This window comes from Simochromis diagramma, unplaced genomic scaffold (assembly GCF_900408965.1).
Source record: "Simochromis diagramma unplaced genomic scaffold, fSimDia1.1 OVJJ01000481.1, whole genome shotgun sequence".
Classification (NCBI taxonomy): Eukaryota; Metazoa; Chordata; class Actinopteri; order Cichliformes; family Cichlidae; genus Simochromis; species Simochromis diagramma.
The window spans coordinates 104,318-130,483 of NW_024386898.1; the positions used below are offsets into that span (position 1 = coordinate 104,318).

Sequence of the window (26,166 nt, forward strand, 5' to 3'; positions counted from 1 at the left end):
TTTTGGAGACACATTTACTATTAATCTCAGTGGTGTTTAAAATAAAGGGATCGGCTCATATGAAGGAACAGGCAACCACAACAATGGACGACTTCTTGCACAGCAGAGGAGTAGGGGAAGTTGCTGACACATCTCCGGGAGTGTATGTGTGAGAAAAGGGACACAAAAGACACATTGAAGGCAACAGTGGCATGACATTCGTGACTGCAGGCTGAGTAAGCTGAAATCTATTGTGGTTCTTGTTCATACTGAGACATAGCAGGCTGTTAGTGGGGAATCAATTAGCTGTATCAGACTGTTTTGTTAATCCGTACAATAGTGGTCTACAGTCAGTTTTTAAAATCGTTTATCTCTTTTATTTAATCTTTTGGCTCCTGTGGTGTTTGATTGTAAGCACTCAGTATCGGGGGGAAACATATTATTGGGTTACCTTATTGACATTGCTTTGGCCTACACAGCTGAATCCTGCCCTCTTTAACTGCCAAATAAAATAGGTTCTTCCACCTCATTAGTCTTCCTATAACACAATTAACCCCACTCACCTGTCCTCGCCGAGAGATCACATAACTACCTCATATTACTTATTTATTCTTCCCCTCAGCTGTGGACTCTCCACTCTCTACAGACACCCCAGTCTCTCTGATATAAGTGAGAATGGTGTGAGAATATGAGAAAAATAAATTTATTTGATTTTGTAGCACAACCCACTATAGTCCTTGTGCCAGTCTCACGTCTGGATAAATGAGTAGGACTGTGTCAGGGACCCAGGAAAAGTTTTGGCCAAGTCTCTATGCGGCTCAGAATAATTCCATACCAGATTGGTCAAAGCTGGGATGGAGGCAAATCATCCGCTTTGGTGATCCCTTAAATGGAGCAGCCAAAAGAAGAATAGGAAGATACTGGCTCAGAGTGTGAATCATTGGAGCTCAGTTTAATTTAGATATAACTTTTAAATTCTGTCCTATAATTTTATCTTTTTTTTTCTTTTTATGTTATGGCTGTTGGGAGTTGGCCCAACTTAGAAGTGATTGGAATTGATCCATATCCAGGAATTCTCGGAGGGATTTTTTTTTGACATTGTGAAAGGGAACAACTCTGGGCATTTCATACTATATTTCCATTGATCATATTCTGATCTAGATCCTATCAATTTTATAGGGATAATAAATAATAAATGTTAACAATTATGTTTTTATTTGTGTTTCATTCATTTTATTATATTTTTACACATTTATGAACCTGATAAAAATGAGTACAGTTGTTTCATGAATCTAATCCAAAAAATTGAACTCCAACCATGCAGCCCTGTAAGAAGGATCCTCAATGAAGCCCAGGTTTTTAAAGAGCTTGTAGGACAGCACATTGTCCTCTTCTATGTAGCAGAACACCGGGTAACCCTCAGCATGGAGTTTCTTGGCCAAAGTGCTGATCACGATTTTGGCATATCCTTTCCCTCTGTGCTCTGGCAGCGTATACAAGATTCCCAGAGCACAGTAATCACATACAAGTATCCAGGACACGGGCTGACCCTGGCTGTCTGTGATGCAGCATGATGGGAAGTTACTGATTAGGTTTTCAATGGTCCTGTAACCCTTCTCGTCTCCTCCGAACTTCCAGGTTTTATTCACCAAGTCAACGTGGGAAAGGTTTAGAGACGAAATCCTCGACTCAAGCTCACTTTAAAAAAAAACAGAAGAAAAGAAAAGTTGTTGAGAAGCAATATAATTTACATTGCTCTGAAGCATATTTCATGTGACATATGCACAGACATATGCTTTTCAGATTATACCTGTTAATCGCTGGCATGTGCAGATAGTTGGTGTCTTGCAAATACAGAAGGTGTACTAAAATATCAGTTTTGTATTTTACTCTTCTGTCACAAGACACTTGTTTGAGGACTGGTGCATGGGAAACATCAAGTCCTGTTGGACAAAAATAATTTACATTGAATACTTTGTTTGTTGTTCCTTCCTTGCAAGAGGTTAAACAGTAATTTGTAAAAACAGCAAAACAACATAAAAAGGTGTAACTATCATTAGGAAAATCACCATATGACCATTAAATAATGCTAATCCAGTGCTATCAATGAATCTGTTGTAACTTACACTTCTTTAGTAATAATGGATCACACTGTACAAAGTGTGTTGTGTCTATAAAACTGTGTAAATAGGAACAGCTGTCAAATGTAGTGACGTAAAAGCCACCGTATTTATTTCGTGCTTATTTTCTGCAGTGATCTGAGCTCACCTCCTATCATGAAATAAGTGCTCCAATCAACTGCATTCTCGTCTGTCAGCATTTTCCTCAAACTCTGTTCATCCGTACTGTAGTATGTCACTTTTTTCATGAAAATCGAGGCATGCTTGTTCTGTGAAATAAACAAAAGCTGTCACAATCATGCGACATGGAAAGATTTCCGTCTTGAAAAGCTATCCACAGTTTTCCGACGGGATTTAAACACACCTCGGGGTCCGGTCTGCAGATGATAACTTTAAAATCAGGCCACGCATCGACCACAACTTCCAGTGTAGTCGGTTTGTTCCTGTTGATTCCGTACAGGAAACCGTACACCTGAAAGCACGAAGCACCTTTAAGCGCTGCTGAGGCTGTAAAGCACAAAGACACGCGGTTTATGTCGCAGATACCTTATAACTCTTCGGTAAGTGTTTGAGCAGAACTCCTTCAGCGACCTGCAGCTCGTCTCTGCTCAGGACCTTCATGTTTGGATAGTTGCACAGTTTTCTGACACTTTAACCTTTTCAGGTTAAACTGCGATGGCAATGATGACAATCAATGAAATGTAAATAGTTATTTACAGCACATGAAACTCCCTGTGGACTCTGTTGTGACCGAGATAAATATCTCTTCTGCTCATTTTCAGCTGTTTTAAATATGATCTTTCGACAGTTCCAAAGACATTTGCGCGTCTTTGTAAATCAAAGACAGAGGCTGTATCCCAATTCAGGGTCTGCAGCCTTAAAGTACGCAGCCTCAACGATCCTCAAGGGCCGCGTACTCAAAGACCGCTAAGGCCGGAAGTGCGAGGCTTGTGAAATGGGACGGTCTAGCCTCCGTCGCGCTGCCCAGGTTGCCTAGCAACCTTGATACTAACAACTGGAATCGTGTCATACAGTTTTGTTTGACAGAAATGAAGGAGAAAATCTTTTGTTCATTTTTTTGTTTCTACATGAGCTTTGATCATTCTCTGATTAAGCTCAGCTATTGAACGGCGTATATTTTAAAGTAAAGGCTTTAAAACCAAGTTAGTACAAACCTCACTAATGTCACATAACTTTGCCGACATGTGGCCAACAGTAATGTTTTCATGTTCTTCGTTATTAAACATTTGCACATAAATAAGTGACATAATATTCAGTACTTACTTAAAGTTTACTCTTCCGGTGTTCTGACAAAACGTCCTACCCATCAAGCTGCCCTACTTGTTGTTACTGCGCATGCGCACAATTCAAAACGGCCATGTTTCCGGTGTAAATAGTACACCTACCCCGATCTTGTGCCGATCTCGTTGCTTTCGAAAAAAGGTTTGTATTATAAGTTTTACTTCTTTATTACAGATGATAATTGTTTACCTTAAGCTGCTCACTCGAAGTCGAAGTCATATTCCAAGTGTTTATTTTGTGCTTTTCAACTTCTGCAAACCTTCTCAATTTATTTTAGTCCTCCTGCAGTTACTGGACACCACGCTCCGTTGTTATGTTGAAGAAAGTACTATTGCACCACATACTTGTTAATTGCGTGATAACGTCGTGTAGTCGTTTTATTTACTGTATGGATTCCGATGCCATGTTGAAATTCTCCGATTTTCTCCTTAGTTATGGAGAACAAATACGAGGAACTGCTCATGTTTCTGTCTGCTGGGTCCTACCCATCGGAATACGATAAGTCCCAGAGGCAAACCCTTAGGAGATACGCCGCAAAATTCAGGGTGAAGGGTCAGTTTTGTAATGTAAATAAACAACTAAATGTAATTATTGGTTAAATACATGTTATAATTAATTTACATTTTTTTAAATATAGGCGGAGTGCTTTTGTTTGGAAACAGGAGAGTGATAAAAACAAAAGAAGAAGCCATGGGACTATTCCAAGAGTTTCATTCAAGACTCGAACTGCAATTTGTTCCAGATTTTACTGGTATGGCATGTCGGTTGACATTGGGAATTGGGTATGTATTTTTAAAGTTGTTATTTATATATAGTATGTTAATAGTGCACCAATAGAATGCATAGTTATCCTGAAGACACGTACCAGATTTCAGGATGATGTACAGTAATTAACACTGTTTTGCCACTTGATCGAGTATTTTTATAGAACATTTGCAATTTTGTTGTTTAATTAATTGCGATTGTTGGATAATATAAAGATAGTTCAATATGTTTAAGGTCCTGGCTTGTGACCAGTGTCAAAAAATGGGAAAACCATTGGCTGCTGTGCAACCACTGCAGTGTATAAAGGTAAATATCAGTAGCATTTTAGTAGAAAATAGTAATGTTATAATGTACATTACATATTAATGTGATTATTTTATCATTGACAGGTGTCACATGTCTGGGAGCTAATCGGAATAGATCTAACTGGACCTCTTCCAAAAACGTCTAGTGGCTTCCAGTACATTATGACTGCAACAGACTATTTTTCAAAATGGGTTGAGGCTTTTCCATTAAAAAGTAAAAGTGCTGCTGAGGTAGCTCATCAGTTGTGCTCACTCATATGTAGACATGGCTGCCCAAAACGAATTTTATCCGACCAAGGAAGAGAATTTGTTAACGAGGTAAGTGTTAAGTTTACTTTTCCATACCTCTTTAGGTAAATACTTGGCCACAGTGTGCCAAGTAGCTGCCAGGCCAAAGGTTTTGTGTGATTGTTTTTAAAAAACAATTTTCTTTTTTCTGTGAAGCTCAACTCAAGACTTTGCAGCTTAATGAAAATAGAAAGAAGTGTCACAGCAGCGTATCACCCTCAGACAAATGGCCTAGACGAAAAGACAAATGACAACATAAAAAGGTGTGTTTTATTTGTATGTAACATTTCATTTGCTTTTAAGACACTGTCACTATTGTGTTTTGTTTTTTTTTATGTCCACATGTAGAGCCCTGAGAAAATTAGTCAACAGTCAACAGAATGACTGGGATGTGTATCTGGATATGCAGAAAGAACCTTTATCAGCAATTATATTCCTTTCCAAGCTTTTGTGTACAGCACTCAAGCAGTTACTTCAGAACTTGTTGCTGCTGGTGTATAAACTCTGACTTTTCAAAACAGGTCATTGATGCATACCTGCACCGTGTCATTGAGAGACGAAAGGTAAGTAAGAAATGTTCTTTGCCCACTTATATTGAAATACAAAAAAAATGTATTTACTGTTCTGTAACATTTTTGTATACTTCTACAGAATGCTGTACACCTGCTCTGTTCAGTAGTTGCAAGCTCCTTGTTTTCTGGGCAGTTCAGATGCCTCACCAAGGTAAGTTGAAAGTTAAGAAGTGGTCCAAAAAGTTGACTCATTTCTATTTCTGAGGACAGAGTTCAGTTCCTTTAAACAACACTATATTTGAAAACACCCTGAAATGCATGGTACCTAAGTAAATCGAAATTACTCTGCACTTCCAATCCCACAGATGAAGTTCCCAGTTGAAGACATGTGGTTGTGCCCTGTGAACTTTGGTACGCACTGGATTCTTGTGGTATGTGTTCATTTAGTTATTAATTTGTTGTGAAGCAGTTTCTTGCTCAAAGTGTTATTCTTAAATAGGTTTTCAGTGGCAAAAACTATAGTAATTTTTAATTTATTAACTTTTTCTTTAGATTGTCAACATTCCTGCACAGAAAATACTGCTCATAGACCCCATGGGGAATGAAGGTGTTTATGACAGGAAAATTCTGTGCAACTGGAGGTATGCATGATACTGAGGTATTATTCTTAGATAAAACATTTCTTGTTTCATTACAAACATTTTTGTTCAACTAGGAATTTTCTGAGGATGAGAGGGCATGAAGACACCATGGAGTGGCAGTTACAGACTATGCAACACAACAAGCAACAGGATTCCAGCAGTTGCGGAGTTTTGCTGTTAAAAGTAACCCTTATTCAAATGATTCCATTTATTGTTAGCTACAATTAGGACTTTACATTATAATAATGAGAAATCTCAGTTTGCAGAACACTACCTTGCTTTTGGAGAGGTCAGTGAAGTATTAACCACTACAGAAGCAGTTGTGCTGGAGCGAATGCAGATAGCTTGCAACCTACTTGAACATCGAGGTAAGTCCAGTAAAGTCCTTATCACGTTAGAGTGTGTACTTCCAATTTAAATAGTGCTTTTCAAACACTTTCAGATAAGACCCTTCTTTAAGTCTAATTAAAAAAATTCAAGGGACTAATTTGCCATGAAGTATTTGTGGAACAAATTTACTATTATTTTTTAATTAATCAATAAATAATGTTTGATTAAAACCTAACCATGAATGTGTTTCAGGGAACGCTGAGGATTACTGCATTGTTTGCTCTATGTTAGATGCTGACGCTGACCGCAGCATGATTGAAATGGTAAAACAAAACAAAACAAAACAAAAGAAACACATAAGTCTTAGTATCATTACTGTATCATTAATGTATTTTATTTATTGCATCTCAAATTATAGCATCATAATGATTACAGGGCATCAGATTACTTGTTCTTATCACTTAATAATGCAGGGTTCATCATATAGAAATAAAAAAACTAAAGTTGTGCCTATTTGAACACCTTGCCTGCCTGCAGCACTAAAGGACTCCGTGACGTCTGTCTCGCCCTAGCAGCACCTGTCCCTGTCCTTCTCTTCAGTTCGCCTCAACATACACACCTCATATTCTGTGATATGATTTACTCTGAGGTGTTTGACAAGGTTAGTGATGTTGCCATATGTTACCATGCATGCCAACCCTCCCGATTTTTCCGGGAGAATACCGAATTTCAGTGCCCTTCCCGAAAATCTCCCGGAGCCACCATTCTCCTGAATTTCTCCCGATTTTCCACCCGGACAACAAAATTGAAAAACCATATCGCAGAATTCATAGCGGGCCCAGCCAATTCCAGTTTCCAACAATGGCGGCAGCTACTTAGTTTTAATATCACTCTTATTTGTCTTTCTGGGTCGCAAAAAACTTTTAACATATTTTCAGGTGAGAATGTAGCTGTGTAAACTTCAAATATCTGAGCCAACTGACACATTGTTTTCAAACCCCCGCGGTCTTTCGCTACTCGGGTTAAACATGATGTATAAGTCACTTTGATAACTTAAAAATGTTATTGTTTGGCTTTTTCAGTGTTTTATTTGTTCGTGAGTAAATCGGTTTGGCTGAGATTAAAGTTATTAGATTAGATTAAATTAAACTTTATTAATCCCTCAGGAGGGTTCCTCCTGGGTTTTCACACAGCTGAATAAACGTCAAACAGAAGTGTGAGACGGTTGAGAGTTTACGTCAGCGCCCGGTTGTATTCACCCTCCACCGAGGGAGCTTGTGACGTACAACCCGGCTTTCTTTAGACCGCGAAGGCCGGGTCCTCAGGTGGAAGCAGCCTCTGAATTTGGACACCCCCGCTGTTTCCGGGCTGGCCAATAATAACGGTGATTTAACGTATTTTATCCGATAAATAAACCCTGTAAAATGTATTTATCACGCCCCCCCCCCCCAACAGACCTTTTGAATGTCTCCCTAGTAGGCTACGGCCACAACACCTCACTCTTGGAGCACTTTTTTGCCACATGTATCACAAACCACGTCTCAGCTGTTTGTGGAGGTAAAATACGTCCGCACAATTACGCTCAGCCATTGTTGTGAGTGCTCACGCCAAGGCGCTGCGAGACATTTATACAGCCGTATTTCGCACATGACTATGAAAGGCGGAAGAGGAAGTAGTTCCTTTGAATGTAGACAATCCGAATGTTATAGTTTCTTTCCACTGTGTTCCTGATAATGATAAACTACAAATTTACTCTAAATTACTAAAATATCGATATTTTAATGTGAGAATCGATTCTAGAACATAAATGATTGGTATCGGAGGAATCGATATTTCAGGATCGATCCGCACATCACTAGTCTAAACTGCCACAGCCTTAAAATTCAAGGAAATGAAGGACGCATTTCAGGGCCGCATTTCGAGCAGCCTTTGAATTGGGACAGCCTTCGGCGCGCCGCTGTGACGTAATCGGCCTTAAAATGCGGCCTTTAAGGCTGCAGACCCTGGATTGGGATACAGCCAATGTGTGTGAAACTCTGGAAATCGCGGAAGTGATGTGAAGGGGACGTAAACGCTAACTGGACTTTTCCTCCAGGCTGAGGTTGCCGAGATTCACACTTTCTAGACGTAAAATTGAAGAGAACGTACGAAAATCATTGTTACCACCTCCATCAATGCTCAGCGTCCCTGTTGCTCATTAATTTTATATTTGTAAAGTTTTAAATACAGACACAGTTTGTTTTGTGTTAAGCAGTAATAAATGACATCAAGATTTCAATTAAATGTCTTTCACTTTGGAGAACCATGGATAGTATTAATTGCACTGGTGTTTAGAATTAACGCTCGTGGGAAAGACATCCAACAATAGACCACTTCTTTATTGAACAGCAGAAGAAAAGGAGAAGTTGTGAAGGATACACTTTTGCTAATCATTGTTATACAAGCCAGCAAACATCAAGAGCGACTTTCATTGTTCTTTTTGTTAAATCTTCTGGCTCCTGTGTTGTTTGATTGTAAGCCTCATTGCCTGGGGAATCATTTTATTGGGTCACCTTACTGAATTTGGTGACCCTGCTTTGGCTTATAAAGCTGCCAAATAAAATAAGTTTTTTCCACCTCATTACTCCGCTAATAACCTAATTAACCCCACTCAGCTGTCCTCACCAGCAGGTCACATAACTGTCTCATATTTACTCAGATGGGAACATTAACTGGTTCCTCAAGCCTTGGTCAACAGACAGGAAAGAACCTTCCAGTCTTGCCTACCTCATGGTTACACAGACAAGTTAGCTTTATTTGCTCCCCTCAGCTTTTAATGAAGTACTAAACTGTCCCCAGTTTTAGAAGCATATTAGCTTCAGTTTGAAATGTTTGTACTTAATTATAATGTTAGTTGTTTTTTATGATTCACAGCTGATTTAGCCAGATAAATGCAAAGGGTTGTGTCAGGAACCCAGGAAGAAAGTCTTTATGCAGATCGGGATAATTCCACAACAGAGTGGCCAAAGCTCGGATTGAGGTTAATGATCCGGTGTGGTGACCTCCTTAAACAAAGCAGCTTAATGAACAATATGAAGCTACCGAGTACAAATCAGTGCAGCTCTGTTTTATTTAAACTTCTCCTTTAAATGCTTTAATGTTATCAAAAGTTTACATCATTGTCTCTGTTGTGCAGGTAATGTGATTGATTTGATTGTTTCTAGGCAAAAAGTTATCAAAAGTGGGGATTGAGCCTATTTAGAGAAGATTACTTTTGGAGTTGATCCAGGAAGTTGTGGAAAGGTTCTTTACTATTCTGAAATAGGGGAAAAGTGGACATTTCACACCATATTTTGACAAATATATCAAAATGAAATTCAGAGAAGTTGGCTTGACCCAAAAGCAAGCCCCAAGGAAACGGTGTCTTCTCCAAGAAACAGACCAGAAGTGATCACACTTTTATAAATAAGAGGGTTGCATTCATTTGAATTCTATTTTTATAAATGAAGAAGGCGCAACCTGATAAAAATGTTGGACGTACATATAAAAGATGTTGAGTCTAATCTGAAAAATTGAACTCTAACCATGCAGCCCTGTAAGAAGGATCCTCAATGAAGCCCATGTTTTTAAAGAGTTTGTAGGACAGCACATTGTCCTCTTCTATGTAGCAGAACACCGGGTAACCCTCAGCATGGAGTTTCTTGGCTAAAATGCTAATCAGGATTTTGGCATAGCCTTTCCCTCTGTGCTCTGGCAGCGTATACAAGATTCCCAGAGCACAGTAATCATACACAAGTATCCAGGACACGGGCTGACCCTGGCTGTCTGTGATGCAGCATGATGGGAAGTTACTGATTAGGTTTTCAATGGTCCTGTAACCCTTCTCATCTCCTCCGAACTTCCAGGTTTTATTCACCAAGTCAACGTGGGAAAGGTTTAGAGACGAAATCCTCGACTCAAGCTCACTATAGAACGAAAAACCAAAGTTGTTGAGAAGCAATATAATTTACATTGCTCTGAAGCATATTTACAGTCATAGTGAAAAAATGTACAGTCTCCTTAAAGTCTAATATTTTATATATAACTACATAATAAACATAATTTGGTCTTGATTAGAGCTTAAAATAAGGTAAATACAACCACAGATCAACAAAACATAAGATAATACACTGTGCTGTTGTTTATTGAACAAATACCGAGCCAAAATGCAGAAGCAGTATGTGAAAAACTAACTATACTATTACTATTGAACCTGATCTCCCTGCAAAACATGTAATAAACATGCCGGTCCACCGTGTCCATTTGTCGCTTTGCCTCTCCAAGCCATGAAATGTACATGCATGTAGAAGTTACAGTAAGTTGCAGTAATCTGCAGTAAGTGTTTAAAAAGACAGTACTAACACATTTACATCATGTAAATACATACTAGCCGACTACCTTAATAGTTTCTGACGATTAATGACCCTGCAATGTACTTAATACATTTCAAATTTTGGAAGGGCTAAGTGTGAAATGAGCACAGTGGACTGGCGTGTTTTTGACTTGATACTGGGTTTTACTATTTCCACTGAATGAGGAAGGTAAGCAGCAGTCAGATGTTGATAATCAAAGTATCAGAAGAAAGTGTGTAAACCTCTATAAAAGCAGAAACTTGAGCAGTTTGCTGGTAAGGTGTGTGTTAACACGATGCCAAGTAGGAATAATATTAAAGAGGCAATTATTAAAACCCATTAGTCTGGGAAGCCAAAGGACTGGGGCACCTTGCAGTCTTTGAGTAGACCACTGTATATTCCTCTGTATATTAAAGCATTGTAGTGTTACATGTGGCGACATCTGGCTGACAGCTAAAGACTGGCCCAAAATGGGTCATCCAACATGATAATGATCCCAAGCACAGCAATAAATCTACCACAGAATGACTGAAAAGAACAGATGGAACAAAGTCCAGACCTCAACCTGACTGAAATGCTGTGGCAGAACCTTATTACACAGCTTCTGCTTTATGGCTTAGTTTCTGTTAGGTCATGACAGTGTAATATGTTGTGTGACCTAATTTTAAGACTTGCTAAAGACAGCCATTAAAAAAAATGCCGATATGTATAACCTTACAACTGACACAGGATGGTCTTTTTTAACGTGTTTTTAAAATCATAACTTATACACAGATATAACTTAAAGTGCATCTTAATTATTAAATTATACCTGTCAACCACTGGCATGTGGAGATGGTTGGTGTCTGGCAAATACAGAAGATGCACCAAAGTATAGACTTTGTGGTTCACTCTTCTGTCAGAAGACACTTGTTTGAGGACTGGTGCATGGGAAACATCAAGCCCTGTCGAATGGAAAGTATTCACATGAATTTCTTTCTCTTCTTTTTCCTCGCAAGAGGTTATCCAAGCAGTTTTGTATTTAATGCAGGAAAAATGTCCATATAAATATTAAACTTTTTATTAAAATATTGTACAAAGTGTGTGCTCTGTCTATAAAACGGTGTAAATAGTAACAGCTGTCAAATGTAGTGACGTAAAAGCCACCATATTTATTTCGTGCTTATTTTCTGCAGTGATCTGAGCTCACCTCCTATCATGAAATAAGTGCTCCAATCAACTGCATTCTCGTCTGTCAGCATTTTCCTCAAACTCTGTTCATCCGTGCTGTAGTATGCCATCTTTTTCATGAAAATCAGGGCACGCTTGTTCTGTGAAATAAACAAAAACTGTCACAATCACGTGACAAGCGAAAGATTTCCGTCGAGAAAATCTATCCACAGTTTTCCGACGGGATTTAAACACACCTCGGGGTTCGGTCTGCAGATGATAACTTTAAAATCAGGCCACGCATCGACCACAACTTCCAGTGTAGTCGGTTTGTTCCTGTTGATTCCGTACAGGAAACCGTACACCTGAAAGCACGAAGCACCTTTAAGCGCTGCTGAGGCTGTAAAGCACAAAGACACGCGGTTTATGTCGCAGATACCTTATAACTCTTCGGTAAGTGTTTGAGCAGAACTCCTTCAGCGACCTGCAGCTCGTCTCTGTTCAGGACCTTCATGTTTGGATACCGGAGTTTTCTTACTAAACAACCTGCTGTTTTAAAACATCCCAATCCACCATAATGGAGAAACCTTTATAAATTATTAACAGTTTAGGCAAAGTCCGTAGGGTTACGACATGACCGCATTGCTCCGGTTGTGAACTTGTGAAATAAACGTAGCAGGCCACTTCCTGTCATAAAAAATAACTTCGTTAATTCACCGCCAGAAGTTTTTTCAAAAAAAAAAAAAAAAAAATGCGTGTTTTATCTGTTAGTGTGTTCATGGAGTGTTCAGGAAAAATATGAAATCTAAAATATATTTTTCCAGCTCAACAACTTAAAAGTGGGACAAAGACTGTGCTTGCCTGGGACAATGTGACGTAGATGAGTGCTGACAGGTGGTGTGAATTTTGTGTTTGGAGTTTAGCACTCGAAATACAAATGCACATCTCAGCTCTCCCTCTGTAGTTGAATAAGCCTAAAGTGAGTTTTCTTTTCTTCACTGAGTTCAACCACTTACAAGCAGTCTTTATTTGTTGTAGTTCCATCATATTCTGCACAGCTTATCTTATTGGTCACTTTTAATGGTTTAATTTTGACCTGCTGTTAGACAAAAACTCCCCTCTTTTCCAAAGGAATTAAAAGTGTAACTGCTCTATCCACCAACTCCTTATAGATGTTGAAAAGAATGTGAATGGCATTTTCTGTTGTCAGTCATGTCTGTCCCAGATTTGTTTACATTCTCCTTCCTCTTAGTCAGTGGGTAGGTATCCAGAGAACTCATCACCATCAACAACAACAAAGAAGCTCTATTGAGCTAAAACGTCATCCTTGTGTGCATTTACCACACGGACACATTAAAATTTGTGTGCAAGTTTGACTTTATTTCAAAACTGAATTATCTGAAAAAAAAAAGCAGCTCGTGATCAGTTTGACTACACAAAAGTTTATTTGCTTAGTTTACTGATGAAGCAAAGTTTAAAAATCAGGGAGACCTAGTTTGTAACACTGGATAGTGGATTTTGGAAATTTAAAACAAGTTTAATTAGTTAAGCAGTGCAGTAGTAAAGGCAGCAAATACTAATATTAATATATTTATTCCACCTACAGGAAAGTGCATTGCAGTCTAAGAGAAGATTATTCTGACACAAAGGTAAGATTTCCCAAGCGTTCTCGTTCTAGCGTCCCACGTAGATCTCAGTGTTGGCATTCATTCTTCAGTAACTCAATGGAATTAAGCCATGGGCGGCTCCACACTTCGAATGTGCACTGGTAGGTCTGAAAGGAAAAACAAGACAATACATTTAACATTAGGATCTTTCAGGTGGTGTTATTTACACATATAAATGCTTTAGTTTTTTTTTATCCAATAGCATAATGTCTATTAAGAACATGAGTATTTAACGATCAGATTAATATGCATTACACACTCAAAGGGATTCACAGCAACATCGCGACAAGAGGGCAGCAGAACAGTTCTATAAAACTATGTCAAGTATGCAGAAAAACTGTGATTTATTATTATGAAATAAAAAACAAAACATAGAAACATCAGAAATCAATTTGTTTCAGACGATCACTTTTCAACAGGACACCGGCCGTCAGCTGCAAAAAGATCTGCGTTGAGCAAATCACTTCCAGTGTGAATGCAGCTTTAGTTACAAGGCTGCTGCATGATGTTTAAGAACAGATCAAATATCCTGCTTCTTTTGAGAAGATGCCATCAGTACCTGAAACTTTGCCTGATCTGTGTGGATTGCACACACTTGATCGACGCCATACTTTCTGCAAGGGGGTCTTTACCATCTTCACAGTTATGACGTACTTGATGCCAGCGACCACCTGTAATGGGAAAGAAAATTGAATACAAGACTTACAGCAAATGAACCCCTCCTCCTCCTCCTCTTTAAACACCCCTACTGTCCCCTGTGAGCCAAGAAGCTCACCAATGACTAGAGAAAACACAAACATCAACACATTGCTATGGTAGCCTTGCCTCAGGTTTCAAGAGGAGAGCCAAATAAACTTTAAAAAAAAACACGACTCATCAGCATATTAACCAATCTTTAGCAAAGATGTGCTTTTTGTCGGGTTCCTTTTTTTTCTAAACCCACACTGCTCTTTTGTTCGGGCGGGCCAATGGCTGCCTCAACACAAGCATAAAAAACATTGCCGACCTACTGTTAAAGCTAGGATGAGAGGATGAGAGGATATTAACGTGACAAATTACGAAGCCAGCCATATTTGGGGGAGTACCAACGCCATTAAGAAGGCATATAACAAGTAAATTGTATGTAACGGCCTCTAGGACCCTGGGACTTTAGTTTAGTGGTTAAAAGTGAAACCTTTAAAGGGCGCTTCGCAGGCCTTTTCTTAAGGGCTCACATCACTACGATGGTTTACTGGATTGCTTTCCCCTAAAGAACAATTCAGTTATTCACAAATCTGACCGTTACTCACCTGTGACTGAACCTTGATCACTTCTACCACTTGACTGATGTACAAGTCGTTGCTGTCTCTGTTGTGTTGGATGACGGCGAAGTGGAGAGCGTTTTGCACGTCTTCATTGTTGATATCAGCGTCTGTCAAGCCCCCGACCGGGGTCCCATACCCAACGGCCAAAATGGCCGCAAGGACAGTCAAAGCGACCTTCCACATCTTGTTTCTGTTGCCTAACAAACACACAGGAGATGAAGTGAAACACTCCCCACCGTGCCCTCCCAGTTATATCAACATGGACATCACTGTGCCGGAGGAGTGGCACATCTGGCAGAGATCTTGCAGCCAATCTGCAATCCCCACAGCAGAGAAATGTGGCTACTATGGAGTGTTAGGGTTGAAAATGATTAAATAAAGCTGTTTTTATTATTTTTATATACACAACGTAATGTGCTCATAAACGAGTTGGCGCTCTGGGTTTTGAGGGTTAAAACGACTTGTCCAGTTGTATGTCTGGGCTGAAATATTGAGAATGAACATAGAGCGCTTGAGGGTTTTTTCTACATGCTTACACATCACACTAGATAATGTTTAGAAGGATATTCTCTCGCCAAAGGGAGTTTGAACAGAATGTCCTGAACTAGATATATAGAATCAGTAGTAGGATAATAATAAAATAATCAAGGCTAGGCAGGGAGGTGTTTTCGTGTCTGTCTCTGTCATTCCTCGAAAAAAGAGCAAACAACGGGATCGGGATGAGCAGATGTAAGCAGAAGAAGAAGATAGACATAATAATTATTTGTTATTGTTGGGTTACAAAAACTGTACGACCCGATCAGGGTTATCCTTCGTGTGAAGACAGATGGCTGTGTTCACATCGAGGTCCTTGTAATTCCAACTCCAGAAAAATCAGGTGGCGAGAAGACAACTGTCCCCAAACCTCAGTAATATAAAAACAAAACTAGATCTCATTGATTTACTAAAAAAGGACTTAAGAAGTGAAAGTTATCAGGACTTATTCCAGTTTGTAAAAGAGGGTAAATTGTTTGGGAGGATTTGAGTTTGTTTGTTTTTTTGAGCGACGTCCAGTCCATACTCCAGACCAGTTGATGGCGGTAATGCCCCATCTGTTGTTTGCCAACCGCCAATAACATTTAGAAGGAGAATAATAATAAGAAAAGTCCAGCAGCAGAGATCGCGTATGATCCAGGCTGTTGCTGTGAACTCGTTCGGGCTCTTTGCGTCTGCACAACCAGCACTCAACTGCCCACGGTTAGCTGCGGAAATCAAACAACTTATTTGATTTGATTTCTGCACATGCAACTTTTGAAGCGCTGGACCGCGTTAACAAAAAAAAAAAAAAAAATGGGGGAAAAAGCACGTGTGTCATCAGTGCTAAAAAATATATTGACTACCACACCTTTGCCCCACCTGGGGCCCACATAGACATGTTTTCAGGGTCTGACTTGCATTTGCCCATGTGCGACCCATATAGTTTGACCAGGTGGGCCCCACCTGTGTCATCGATACTAAAACATATACTGATTACCTAACTTTGCCCCACCTGGGGCACAAAACAACAGCCTATCCTTAAATGACTGTGTTTGCCCATGTCTATCCCAGGTGGAAAACCCAAGTAGGTCCTACATGTGTTTCCCATTTTGGACCAAGTCAAGTGTTTCCCATGTTTGACCCAGCTAGGACCTACTAAAAGTGCTCACTTGGGATGGCCCATATGGGTTTAATGTGAAGAACCCAAGTAGGCCCCATACAAAAAGCCCAGTTTGAGCCCATGCCCACATGGTACCCATCCAGCCCGAGCAAAAACCAGGTGGGGCCCATATATACATGTTGGCTGGGTCTTGACCTCTGTCCCATTGTCCAAGTCTATAGTCACCTGTGGACGCCCACTCTTGGAACAGCATGATGCAAAAACTGCAGATTTTGGAGTAGGGACGCACTTAACTCTACATTTTAGACGAGTCAGAATTGAACCCTAACCCTCACTAGGCACAAGACACTTTAACATCCCACTCGCACGATGTACACTTTCAGATTTTCAATTGAAAATTTCCAGATTGTTATAAAATTCACTTACTTACTGTACATAATGTCCTCTTTTTGTATATAATTTACTTACTGTATATAATGTTCTATTTTTTGCACAGTCGAGGAGCCTTTCAGGACACATTTCACTGCTTGTTGTACTTGTATAACTAGGCATGTGACAAATAAAGAATCTTGACTCTTAAATTTGGGTCCTTTCCTGCTTGCCGCACACAGACGTTTCATGACAGACACAGGGTGTACTATCTTTGTGGGGTTTATTTTTAAATCATGACTTATACACAGATATAACTTAAAGCGAATCTTAATGATCAGATTATACGTTGACATGTGGAGATGGTTGGTGTCTGGCAAATACAGATGCACCGAAGTATAGACTTTGTGGTTCACTCTTCTGCCAAAAGACCCTTGGAAAACATCAAACCCTGTCAAATGGAAAGTATTTACATTCATTTCTTTCTCTCCTTTTTATTAGGTTCATTTAGGTTATCCAAGCAGTTTGTATTTAATGCAGGAAACATGTCCATATGATTATTAAACTTTTTATTAGAATATTGTACAAAGTGTGTTGTGTCTATAAAACTGTGTAAATAGTAACAGCTGTCAAATGTAGTGACGTAAAAGCCACCGTATTTATTTCGTGCTTATTTTCTGCAGTGATCTGAGCTCACCTCCTATCATGAAATAAGTGCTCCAATCAACTGCATTCTCGTCTGTCAGCATTTTCCTCAAACTCTGTTCATCCGTGCTGTAGTATGCCATCTTTTTCTTGAAATTCAGGGCACGCTTGTTCCGTGAAATAAACAAAAGCTGTCACAATCACGTGACAAGCGAAAGATTTCCGTCTTGAAAAGCTATCCACAGTTTTCTGACGGGATTTAAACACACCTCGGGGTTCGGTCTGCAGATGATAACTTTAAAATCAGGCCACGCATCGACCACAACTTCCAGTGTAGTCGGTTTGTTCCTGTTGATTCCGTACAGGAAACCGTACACCTGAAAGCACGAAACACCTTTAAGCGCTGCTGAGGCTGTAAAGCACAAAGACACGCGGTTTATGTCGCAGATACCTTATAACTCTTCGGTAAGTGTTTGAGCAGAACTCCTTCAGCGACCTGCAGCTCGTCTCTGTTCAGGACCTTCATGTTTGGATACCGGAGTTTTCTTACTAATGCACTTTAAACAACCTGCTGTTTTAAAACATCCCAATCCACCAAAATGGAGAAACCTTTACAAATTATTAACAGTTTAGGCAAAGTCCGTAGGGTTACGATATGACCGCATTGCTCCGGTTGTGAACTTGTGAAATAAACGTAGCAGGCCACTTCCTGTCATAAAAAATAACTTCGTTAATTCACCGCCAGAAGTTTTAATAAAAAAAAAAAAAAAAAAGGCTTATTAGTTACCTATTGTGTAAGACTGAAGATATAATGAAATCTGTTAGCGTGTTCATGGAGTGTTCAGGAAAATAAATCTAAAATATAGAAATATATTTTTTCCACTTATTGTATCCCAACAACTTTAAAAAGTGGGACAAAGACTGTGCTTGTCTGGGACAGGTTGATGACTGCTGAGAAGTGGTGTGTTTGGAGTTGAGTGCGTGAAGGACAAATGCACATCTCCCTCTTCCTCTGTAGTTGAATTAGCCTACACTGACTTCCATCTCTTACAAGCAGTCTTTATTTGCTGTAGTTCCATCATATTCTGCACTAATCTGCATAGTTTGTGTCTTATTGGTCACTTTTAATTTTGAGTACAGGGTGCCAAACCTGCACTTGACCCATGATCTGACATCAAGCTTGTGCATTGACTTAAACTGCTCTATCCACCAACGTTTGGGTAGACTGAGAGCAGTGGGAGAGTGGTTAAACAAAGCTCCTTATAGATGTTGAAAATAATGTGAATGGCATTTTCTGTTGTCAGTCATGTCTGTCCCAGATTTGTTTACATTCTCCTTCCTCTTAGTCAGTGGGTAGGTATCCAGAGAACTCATCACCATCAACAACAACAAAGAAGCTCTATTGAGCTAAAACGTCATCCTTGTGTGCATTTACCACACGGACACATTAAAGTTTGTGTGCAAGTTTGACTTTATTTTAAAACTTATCTGGGAAAAAAGCAGCTAACGATCAATTTGACTACACAAAAGTTTATTTGCTTAGTTTACTGATGAAGCAAAGTTTAAAAATCAGGGAGACCTAGTTTGTAACACTGGATAGTGGATTTTGGAAATTTAAAACAAGTTTAATTAGTTAAGCAGTGCAGTAGTAAAGGCAGTAAATACTAATATTAATATATTTATTCCACCTACAGGAAAGTGCATTGCAGTCTAAGAGAAGATTATTCTGACACAAAGGTAAGATTTCCCAAGCGTTCTCGTTCTAGCGTCCCACGTAGATCTCAGCGTTGGCATTCATTCTTCAGTAACTCAATGGAATTAAGCCATGGGCGGCTCCACACTTCGAATGTGCACTGGTAGGGCTGAAAGGAAAAACAGACAATACATTTAACATTAGGATCTTTCAGGTGGTGTTATTTACACATATAAATGCTTTAGTTTTTTTTTTATCCAATAGCATAATGTCTATTAAGAACATGAGTATTTAACGATCAGATTAATATGCATTACACACTCAAAGGGATTCACAGCAACATCGCGACAAGAGGGCAGCAGAACAGTTCTATAAAACTATGTCAAGTATGCAGAAAAACTGTGATTTATTATTATGAAATAAAAAACAAAACATAGAAACATCAGAAATCAATTTGTTTCAGACGATCACTTTTCAACAGGACACCGGCCGTCAGCTGCAAAGAGATGTGCATCGAGCAAATCACTTCCAGTGTGAATGCAGCTTTAATTACAAGGCTGCTGCATGATGTTTAAGAACAGATCAAATATCCTGCTTCTTTTGAGAAGATGCCATCAGTACCTTAGCCTTTGCCTGATCTGTCTCGATTGTGCACACTTCCTCTACACCATCATTTCTGCAGGGGGTCTTTGCCATCTTCACAGTTATGACGTACTTGATGCCAGCGACCACCTGTAATGGGAAAGAAAATTGAATACAAGACTTACAGCAAATGAACCCCTCCTCCTCTTCCTCTTTAAACCGCCCGTGAGCCAAGGAGCTCACCAATGACTAGAAAAAACACAAACATCAACACGCTGCTACGCTAGCCTTGTCTCAGGGTTCAAGAGGAGAGCCAAATAAACTTAAAAAAATTAATAAATACATGACTCGTCAGCATATTAACCAATCTTTAGCAAAGATGTGCTTTTCGTCGGTTCCTTTTTTTTTCTAAACCCACACTGCTCTTTTGTTCGGGCGGGTCAATGGCTGCCTCCACACAGGTACACAGAACATTGCAGACCTACTGCTAAAGCTAGGTTGAGAGGATTAGGGAAGATTAAAGAGGCCAGCCATGTTTTGGGGAGTACCAACGCCATTAAGAAGACATGTAGCAAATAAATTGTATGTAACGACCATCGGCCTCTAGGACTTTAGTTTAGTAGTTAAAAGTGAAACCTTTAAAGGGCGCTTCGCAGGCCTTTTCTTAAGGGCTCACATCACTACGATGGTTTACTGGATGGCTTTCCCCTAAAGAACAATTCAGTTATTCACGAATCTGACCGTTACTCACCTGTGACTGAACCTTGATCACTTCTGCCACTTGACTGAGGTACAAATCGTTGCTGCCTCTGTTGTGTTGGACGACGGCGAAGTGGAGAGCGTTTTGCACATTTTCATCGTTGATATCAGCGTCTGTCAAGCCCCCGACCATGGCCCCATACCCAACGGCCAAAATGGCCGCAAGAACAGTCAAAGCGACCTTCCACATTTTGTATCTTTTGCCTAACAAACACACAGGAGACGAAGTGAAACACTCCCCACCGTGCCCTCCCAGTTATATAAACATCGACGTCACCGCGCGCGAGGAGTGGCATATCTCGCAGCGAATCGGCAATCCCCGCAGCAGAGATCGGGTCTGATCCAGGCTGTTGTTGCGAACTCGCTCGCACTCTTTGCGTCCGCACAACTAGCACCCAGCTGCCCGCGGTTATCTGCAGAAATCAAACTACTCATATCGAAAACAAGGTATGTTTAATCTCGCTGGGATTTGATTTCAGCACACGCGACTTTTGAAGCGCTTTGCTGCGTGACAAGAAGGGGAACAAAAAAAAGCATTCTTGACCTATGTCCCATTGTCCAGGTCTAAAGTCACCTGTGGACGCCCACTCCTGGAACAGCACGATGCAGAGACTGCAGGTTTTGAAGTAGGGCGGCACTTAACTTTACAATTATACGGACAAATAAATAGATTGTTCTTTAAGTTTCCCCCAATATTTCCCCACACTTTGCAGGGACACTTTCTTTGGCTTGAGTGCTGCTCAGCAGCAGCAGCTACTGATCGGCTCAGCCGTGGCAGCAGGTGGAATAATGGCCTACATAGTGTACAAAAGAAAAAAAACAAGAACCATTCCTTTAGGGGACGGATGGTGGGGAGTGGGGGAGAAGACACTATCAGAAGATCAGAAAATCTACCCTTTTCAAGTGGAGACCTCAGACAAAGAGATCGAGGTAGGTTTGAGCTGGTAATCCAACTTCTGAATGAACAATATTTGGGCACAGTTATGCAAAGCAATCTTCTTGATCAACAGGATCTCTATGAGCGCATCGACAGGACACGCTACGCAGATCCTTTAGAAGATGGCAAGTTCCACTATGGCTTCAATTCCACTTATCTGAAGAAAGTTGTTTCCTATTGGAGACACGAGTTTGACTGGAAAAAGCAGGTGGCAGTGCTCAACAAGTATCCACACTTCAAAACCAAAATAGAAGGTACATAACAGCTCAGCAGTGAGTATACTGGATGTACGTCAACCCACACAGATATTTGCGCAATAATCAATCAGCAGTTATTATTAAAGTTGTTGTTTTGCTTTTCATGTGTCAGGACTGGACGTGCACTTTATGCATGTGCGTCCACCGCACCGCGAGAATCAGAAGGTTCTGCCTATCATGATCGTTCACGGCTGGCCCGGCTCCTTCTACGAGTTCTACAAGATTCTGCCGCTTCTCACGCAAAGCCGCGACGGTGTTGTGTTTGAGGTCATATGCCCGTCTATCCCTGGCTACGGTTTCTCAGAAGCCTCTCATAAACAAGGTAGAATACGTCTACTAATTCTAAATAAATCTGGCGGAAGATATTCACAAATGTGTCTCCACTGCCGCTCCAGGGTTCAACAGCCTCGCCGCCGCCCGGATTTTCCTGAAGCTGATGGAGCGTTTGGGCTTCTCTCAGTTCTATCTGCAGGGAGGGGACTGGGGCTCGCTCATCACCACCAACATGGCACAGATGAAGCCTCAGTGAGTGCAACAAAAACAGAAAACATGCCACAGGTTACTCGCTGGAACAGAAAGTCCCTTGCTCGCTTTGTGTTAATGGAAACATTGTGACAGTTCTTACTGGAACTGTGAAGCATTGTTTGCACTGTGCGGACAGATTTACAAAAAAACAAATGGCTGTGCAAATTCCTGAAGAGTGAAGCTGATTTAATGTGAAAACTGGCACTAACTAACATCACTCGCTGTGACCTTGGTAACGTTTTTTTTCCTCTCGTCTTTTTTTTCCCCCCCACCATTTCTCTTTTGCAGGTGCGTGAAGGGTCTCCACCTAAACATGTGTATGTCAAATAGGGGTTTCAAAGTCCTGTTGTCCTTGTTGATTGGCCCGTATCTGCCCTTCCTGGTTGGTTTGAGTCGGGAAGATGTTCGCCGGTTGTTCCCTTTCTTTGAGAAGAACGTCTTTGAGATGCTGAGAGAATCGGGCTACTTTCACATTCAGGCCACTAAACCAGATACTGCAGGTGTGAACATAACAGTTTAGTAAGCTCAGTGTTTCTGATAGTCACAGTGACTGGATTAAAAGGTCAAACAGAAGCTAATGTAAGAGAATCGACCTTAAATTTTGTGATTTCAGCTCTTGATACCGCTTTGTCGTTGCAGGCTGTGGGGTGAATGACTCTCCTGTAGGCTTGGCAGCCTGGATTTTGGAGAAGTTCTCCTCCTGGGCCGATCTGAAGAACAGAGATCTGGAGGACGGTGGGCTGGAGAGGTACAGTTTCTAAATTCTAGGACTGTGGAGATATTTAAATTAACAATTTGATCAATAATTGATTTTATGCAAATATTTTAGTTTTTTAAAAATATTGGTAAGTGTCGCTTTTCCCGACACTAGTTGACAGGGCAAGGATCGACCTAGATCGGTGCAGCTCTAACAATTACGGATTATTGTTTTTCATTCAGCAAGATTTGTGATAGCTGCTGGTTTGTGACTGATAAGAAATTGTGTCATCTGTGCAGAAAATTCAGCCTGGATGACCTCTTGACAAATGTCATGATCTACTGGACCACAGGCTCCATCACCTCGTCCATGCGCTTCTACAAAGAGAATTTGGGGAGTAATCTTAACAACAGAGTGGATTTTAAGTACGTCACTGTGTACTCTCCACACTACACATGAGTGTTTTACCATGTCATGTGATGCCTCTAATTATACATTATATTTTTTTTGTTTTAGGACAGAGATTTTTGTGCCCACTGGCTTTGCAGCCTTTCCTAATGAGCTCATGCACTGCCCCAAGTCATGGGCACAAATTAGGTACCGAAACATCCAGTCCTACACTTTCATGCCCAGGGGTGGCCACTTTGCAGCCTTTGAAGAGCCCCAGCTGCTTGCTGACGACCTGTTCAATTTTGTCAAGAAGGTGGAGAAGTCCTGAAGCCCTCAGTGAACTCGCAGACCGGTTATAGCACATCTGTCCTTTATTATTTCAAGCAGGAGACATACAAATCCTTAAGTTGAACATTTTTACACCACGCAGCATCTTATCACTTGATTCGTGACACTCAAATCATTTGCAAGCTTTTGATATATGTAAACATGTACAGATGACACTGGCATAAAGAAGTCTTGGTCATTAAAAATGTATTGCACTAATAGTGTGTGTATTGGTCTGTGTTAAATGAGGACAAACATTCTTTTAAACGATAATTTGTAAAAGAAAAGTGTAGCACACCATACTGTTTATTTCACTATTGTTTGAATGAACATACTCTGAAACAAAAAAATACGTCGAAATTGATTAAAATATGTACATTTTAATAAAAAACACAAATGTTTAAAGTTCCCTTGGATTGCTGTTAACATTTACTGTAGTACACAAGCACCAGAAAGAAAGTGTTACACTCTAAAGACTTACTGTCCAACTTTTAGGGTCAGTTACTGAAGCCCTTAATAGTCAAGGGTGCCTGAAACCACACATAATCCTCCCAGTCTGACCCCTCCGCCCTTGGTTCCTTGCAGACGTTTGGATCGCTAGACAGAACGATGATTTGTTTCTTTACACGAGTTGGGACTTTAAATTGGAGTTTGGGTCGAAACCAGCCTACACCACAGTCCCTGTGAGCCAGCACCAAGACTGTGGTGGGCATTAAGCGAACAGGTCTGGTGTCAGACAAAAGGTCAGCCACAAACAGTGTGCGGAAGATCTGCCTCAAGCACGATGACACCCGTAGACACTGATTCCCACCGGATGATGCCAGGGACTCCATGTTTATCTCGTACAGCTCTTTGGGGAGGACAAGCGAGCCACCCATTAACAGGAGCACACGGGGCACCCTGCTGAGGGAGAACAGCACCTCCAGCTGCTGCAGCACTTCCTCCAGCTCCTGAAGGGTCTGCTGACACTTGCGCCAGTCCATGTCTGCTGAATGCACCGGTCTTCGATTCACTACATCTTTATCCTGAAAAGCAAAAGAGACACCAAACATGTCGTGTTAATCTCACATCACCAACATTTCGTCAACTGAACAGCTGGAGGCATCTACCATAAACTTTTCCTGTTCACCTGCACCGACGCTTGCTGCTTCCTCTGGGAGTATACCAACTGGTCGTACGTCATGGGCAGCTGCTGTCTTTGATAGAGGATGCACTTGAGGATCTCGCTGACGAAACGACAGCAGCCTTCCTGAGTTACAGTCCCCGGGAAGACCACGTTCACGCAGCCTTCCTCCTGTGCCCTCCTCACCACCTCGGCATCTCTGTCCTCTGCATCACTTTGTATACTGGCAGTCACTTTAATATGTTTAAAACCTCCCTGACAAGAAGCGTTATCCTCCTCTGTGTTATCTGGAAAAAACAACAACAAACAAACAAAAAATCAGCTTAACATTTATCTGAAAAGCCCATCTACTATACCACTAGATTATATATTTGTAGACTTGTAGGATGTGTTGGTCTGCAGCATTTCTGATGTAGCTGATAGAGCTGGGCTAAACAATCCCAATATCCATAGTATCGGATCACTACTAGTGTGAGAGTCCTGTCAGTTCAGTGTGTAAAACTGAATTATATTAAATATTTTTTTAAACCCTCAAACATGCACCATGAAAAATGCCTGAACGTCTTTGAGTTGACTGTCACGTCTGTTTTATTTATGACCTATAGCACATTTAAATAACAAACTATTTGCTTCAATTTCAAAATACAGCAAAAACAGAAAGGTGTTTTTGTTGTATTAAATAATTATAGCGGAAAGTTAGAAACAAAAATCAGTGATTTAATGGTCGTTAAATGTGTTCATTTGCATATTGACGATAATTCATCTGATAAATCATGACACACTGCTCTCCCTACAAAAGTTGCCTTTATAGGTTAAAAGTATTTGCAAAACTGACTCTGTATTTACTCGGTACCGAGTCGATACCAAAATGTACAGTGTAGAACAACAGAAGTAGCTCTAGCTGTTTTCTCCCTTGAAATCAAATTTACATCAAGAAAATAACCACAAAGTACTAATATCCTTAGACCAAAACCTTAATATAGTTTAAGAAACGTGATCACAGCAGTGGGTCTACTGTGATCACCCCCTCCCTCGTTGGGGAACACATGCAGACTCACACCGGTTATGTCACCTACTTTGATCGGAGGGTATAGCGGTGTTTTCCTTATCGTCAGTGTCGTTCACGCAGTGCTGTCTAGAAGAGTCGTCTTTTAACTTTACAGCATTTTTACCCTTTAAATGTGTGTTTACGGGACTTGGGGAACGTTGTTTGCTGATTTCCGGGGAAACTCTGCTTGAGTTTGGGTCTTCGGATACAGCTTGGACCTCAGGCGGTGTCTTCGGTGCCTCCGCTATGCTAATATCCTTTTCCGAGGAGAAGGAAAGGCGTCTCTTTATCCCGAGGTCTCTGCTTTTATCAGTGGACACATTTTCCGTGTCCTCGGAGTTTGATATTAGTTTTAATATGCTCGAGTCTTCTGCCATAGTTTTGAATATCCGCGCCGGGTTACGTCTTTTTTTTCCCGGTGCATCATGGGAAATGCTCGTCAAAGG

The 26,166-nt window shown here is 40.5% G+C and overlaps 3 protein-coding genes and 1 pseudogene across 3 annotated transcripts; 1 reads left to right on the forward strand and 3 right to left on the reverse strand.

Moving 5' to 3' along the window:
* Positions 1 to 1,177: 1,177 nt before the first annotated feature.
* Positions 1,178 to 3,467, reverse strand: LOC120735158 (glycine N-acyltransferase-like protein 3). Its single transcript, XM_040034331.1, has 6 exons — positions 3,384 to 3,467; positions 2,646 to 2,769; positions 2,464 to 2,571; positions 2,248 to 2,368; positions 1,790 to 1,922; positions 1,178 to 1,677 (listed from the first exon to the last, which is right to left on the reverse strand). The coding sequence occupies exons 2-6, from the start codon at positions 2,718 to 2,720 to the stop codon at positions 1,272 to 1,274; spliced, it is 843 nt and encodes a 280-aa protein (XP_039890265.1). The 5' UTR covers positions 2,721 to 2,769; positions 3,384 to 3,467; the 3' UTR covers positions 1,178 to 1,271.
* Positions 3,468 to 8,601: 5,134 nt separating this feature from the next.
* Positions 8,602 to 18,707, reverse strand: LOC120735143 (annotated as a pseudogene).
* A 128-nt stretch (positions 18,708 to 18,835) lies between these two features.
* On the reverse strand, positions 18,836 to 20,680 carry cst3 (cystatin C (amyloid angiopathy and cerebral hemorrhage)). Its single transcript, XM_040034338.1, has 3 exons — positions 20,409 to 20,680; positions 19,697 to 19,807; positions 18,836 to 19,244 (listed from the first exon to the last, which is right to left on the reverse strand). Exons 1-3 carry the CDS (start codon positions 20,604 to 20,606, stop codon positions 19,164 to 19,166), a joined length of 390 nt encoding a protein of 129 aa, XP_039890272.1. The 5' UTR covers positions 20,607 to 20,680; the 3' UTR covers positions 18,836 to 19,163.
* A 65-nt stretch (positions 20,681 to 20,745) lies between these two features.
* ephx5 (epoxide hydrolase 5) lies at positions 20,746 to 23,768 on the forward strand. Its single transcript, XM_040034328.1, has 10 exons — positions 20,746 to 20,863; positions 20,979 to 21,042; positions 21,130 to 21,346; positions 21,427 to 21,607; positions 21,723 to 21,932; positions 22,006 to 22,135; positions 22,424 to 22,635; positions 22,775 to 22,883; positions 23,132 to 23,257; positions 23,349 to 23,768. The coding sequence occupies exons 2-10, from the start codon at positions 21,020 to 21,022 to the stop codon at positions 23,548 to 23,550; spliced, it is 1,410 nt and encodes a 469-aa protein (XP_039890262.1). The 5' UTR covers positions 20,746 to 20,863; positions 20,979 to 21,019; the 3' UTR covers positions 23,551 to 23,768.
* The last annotated feature ends 2,398 nt before the right edge of the window (positions 23,769 to 26,166 follow it).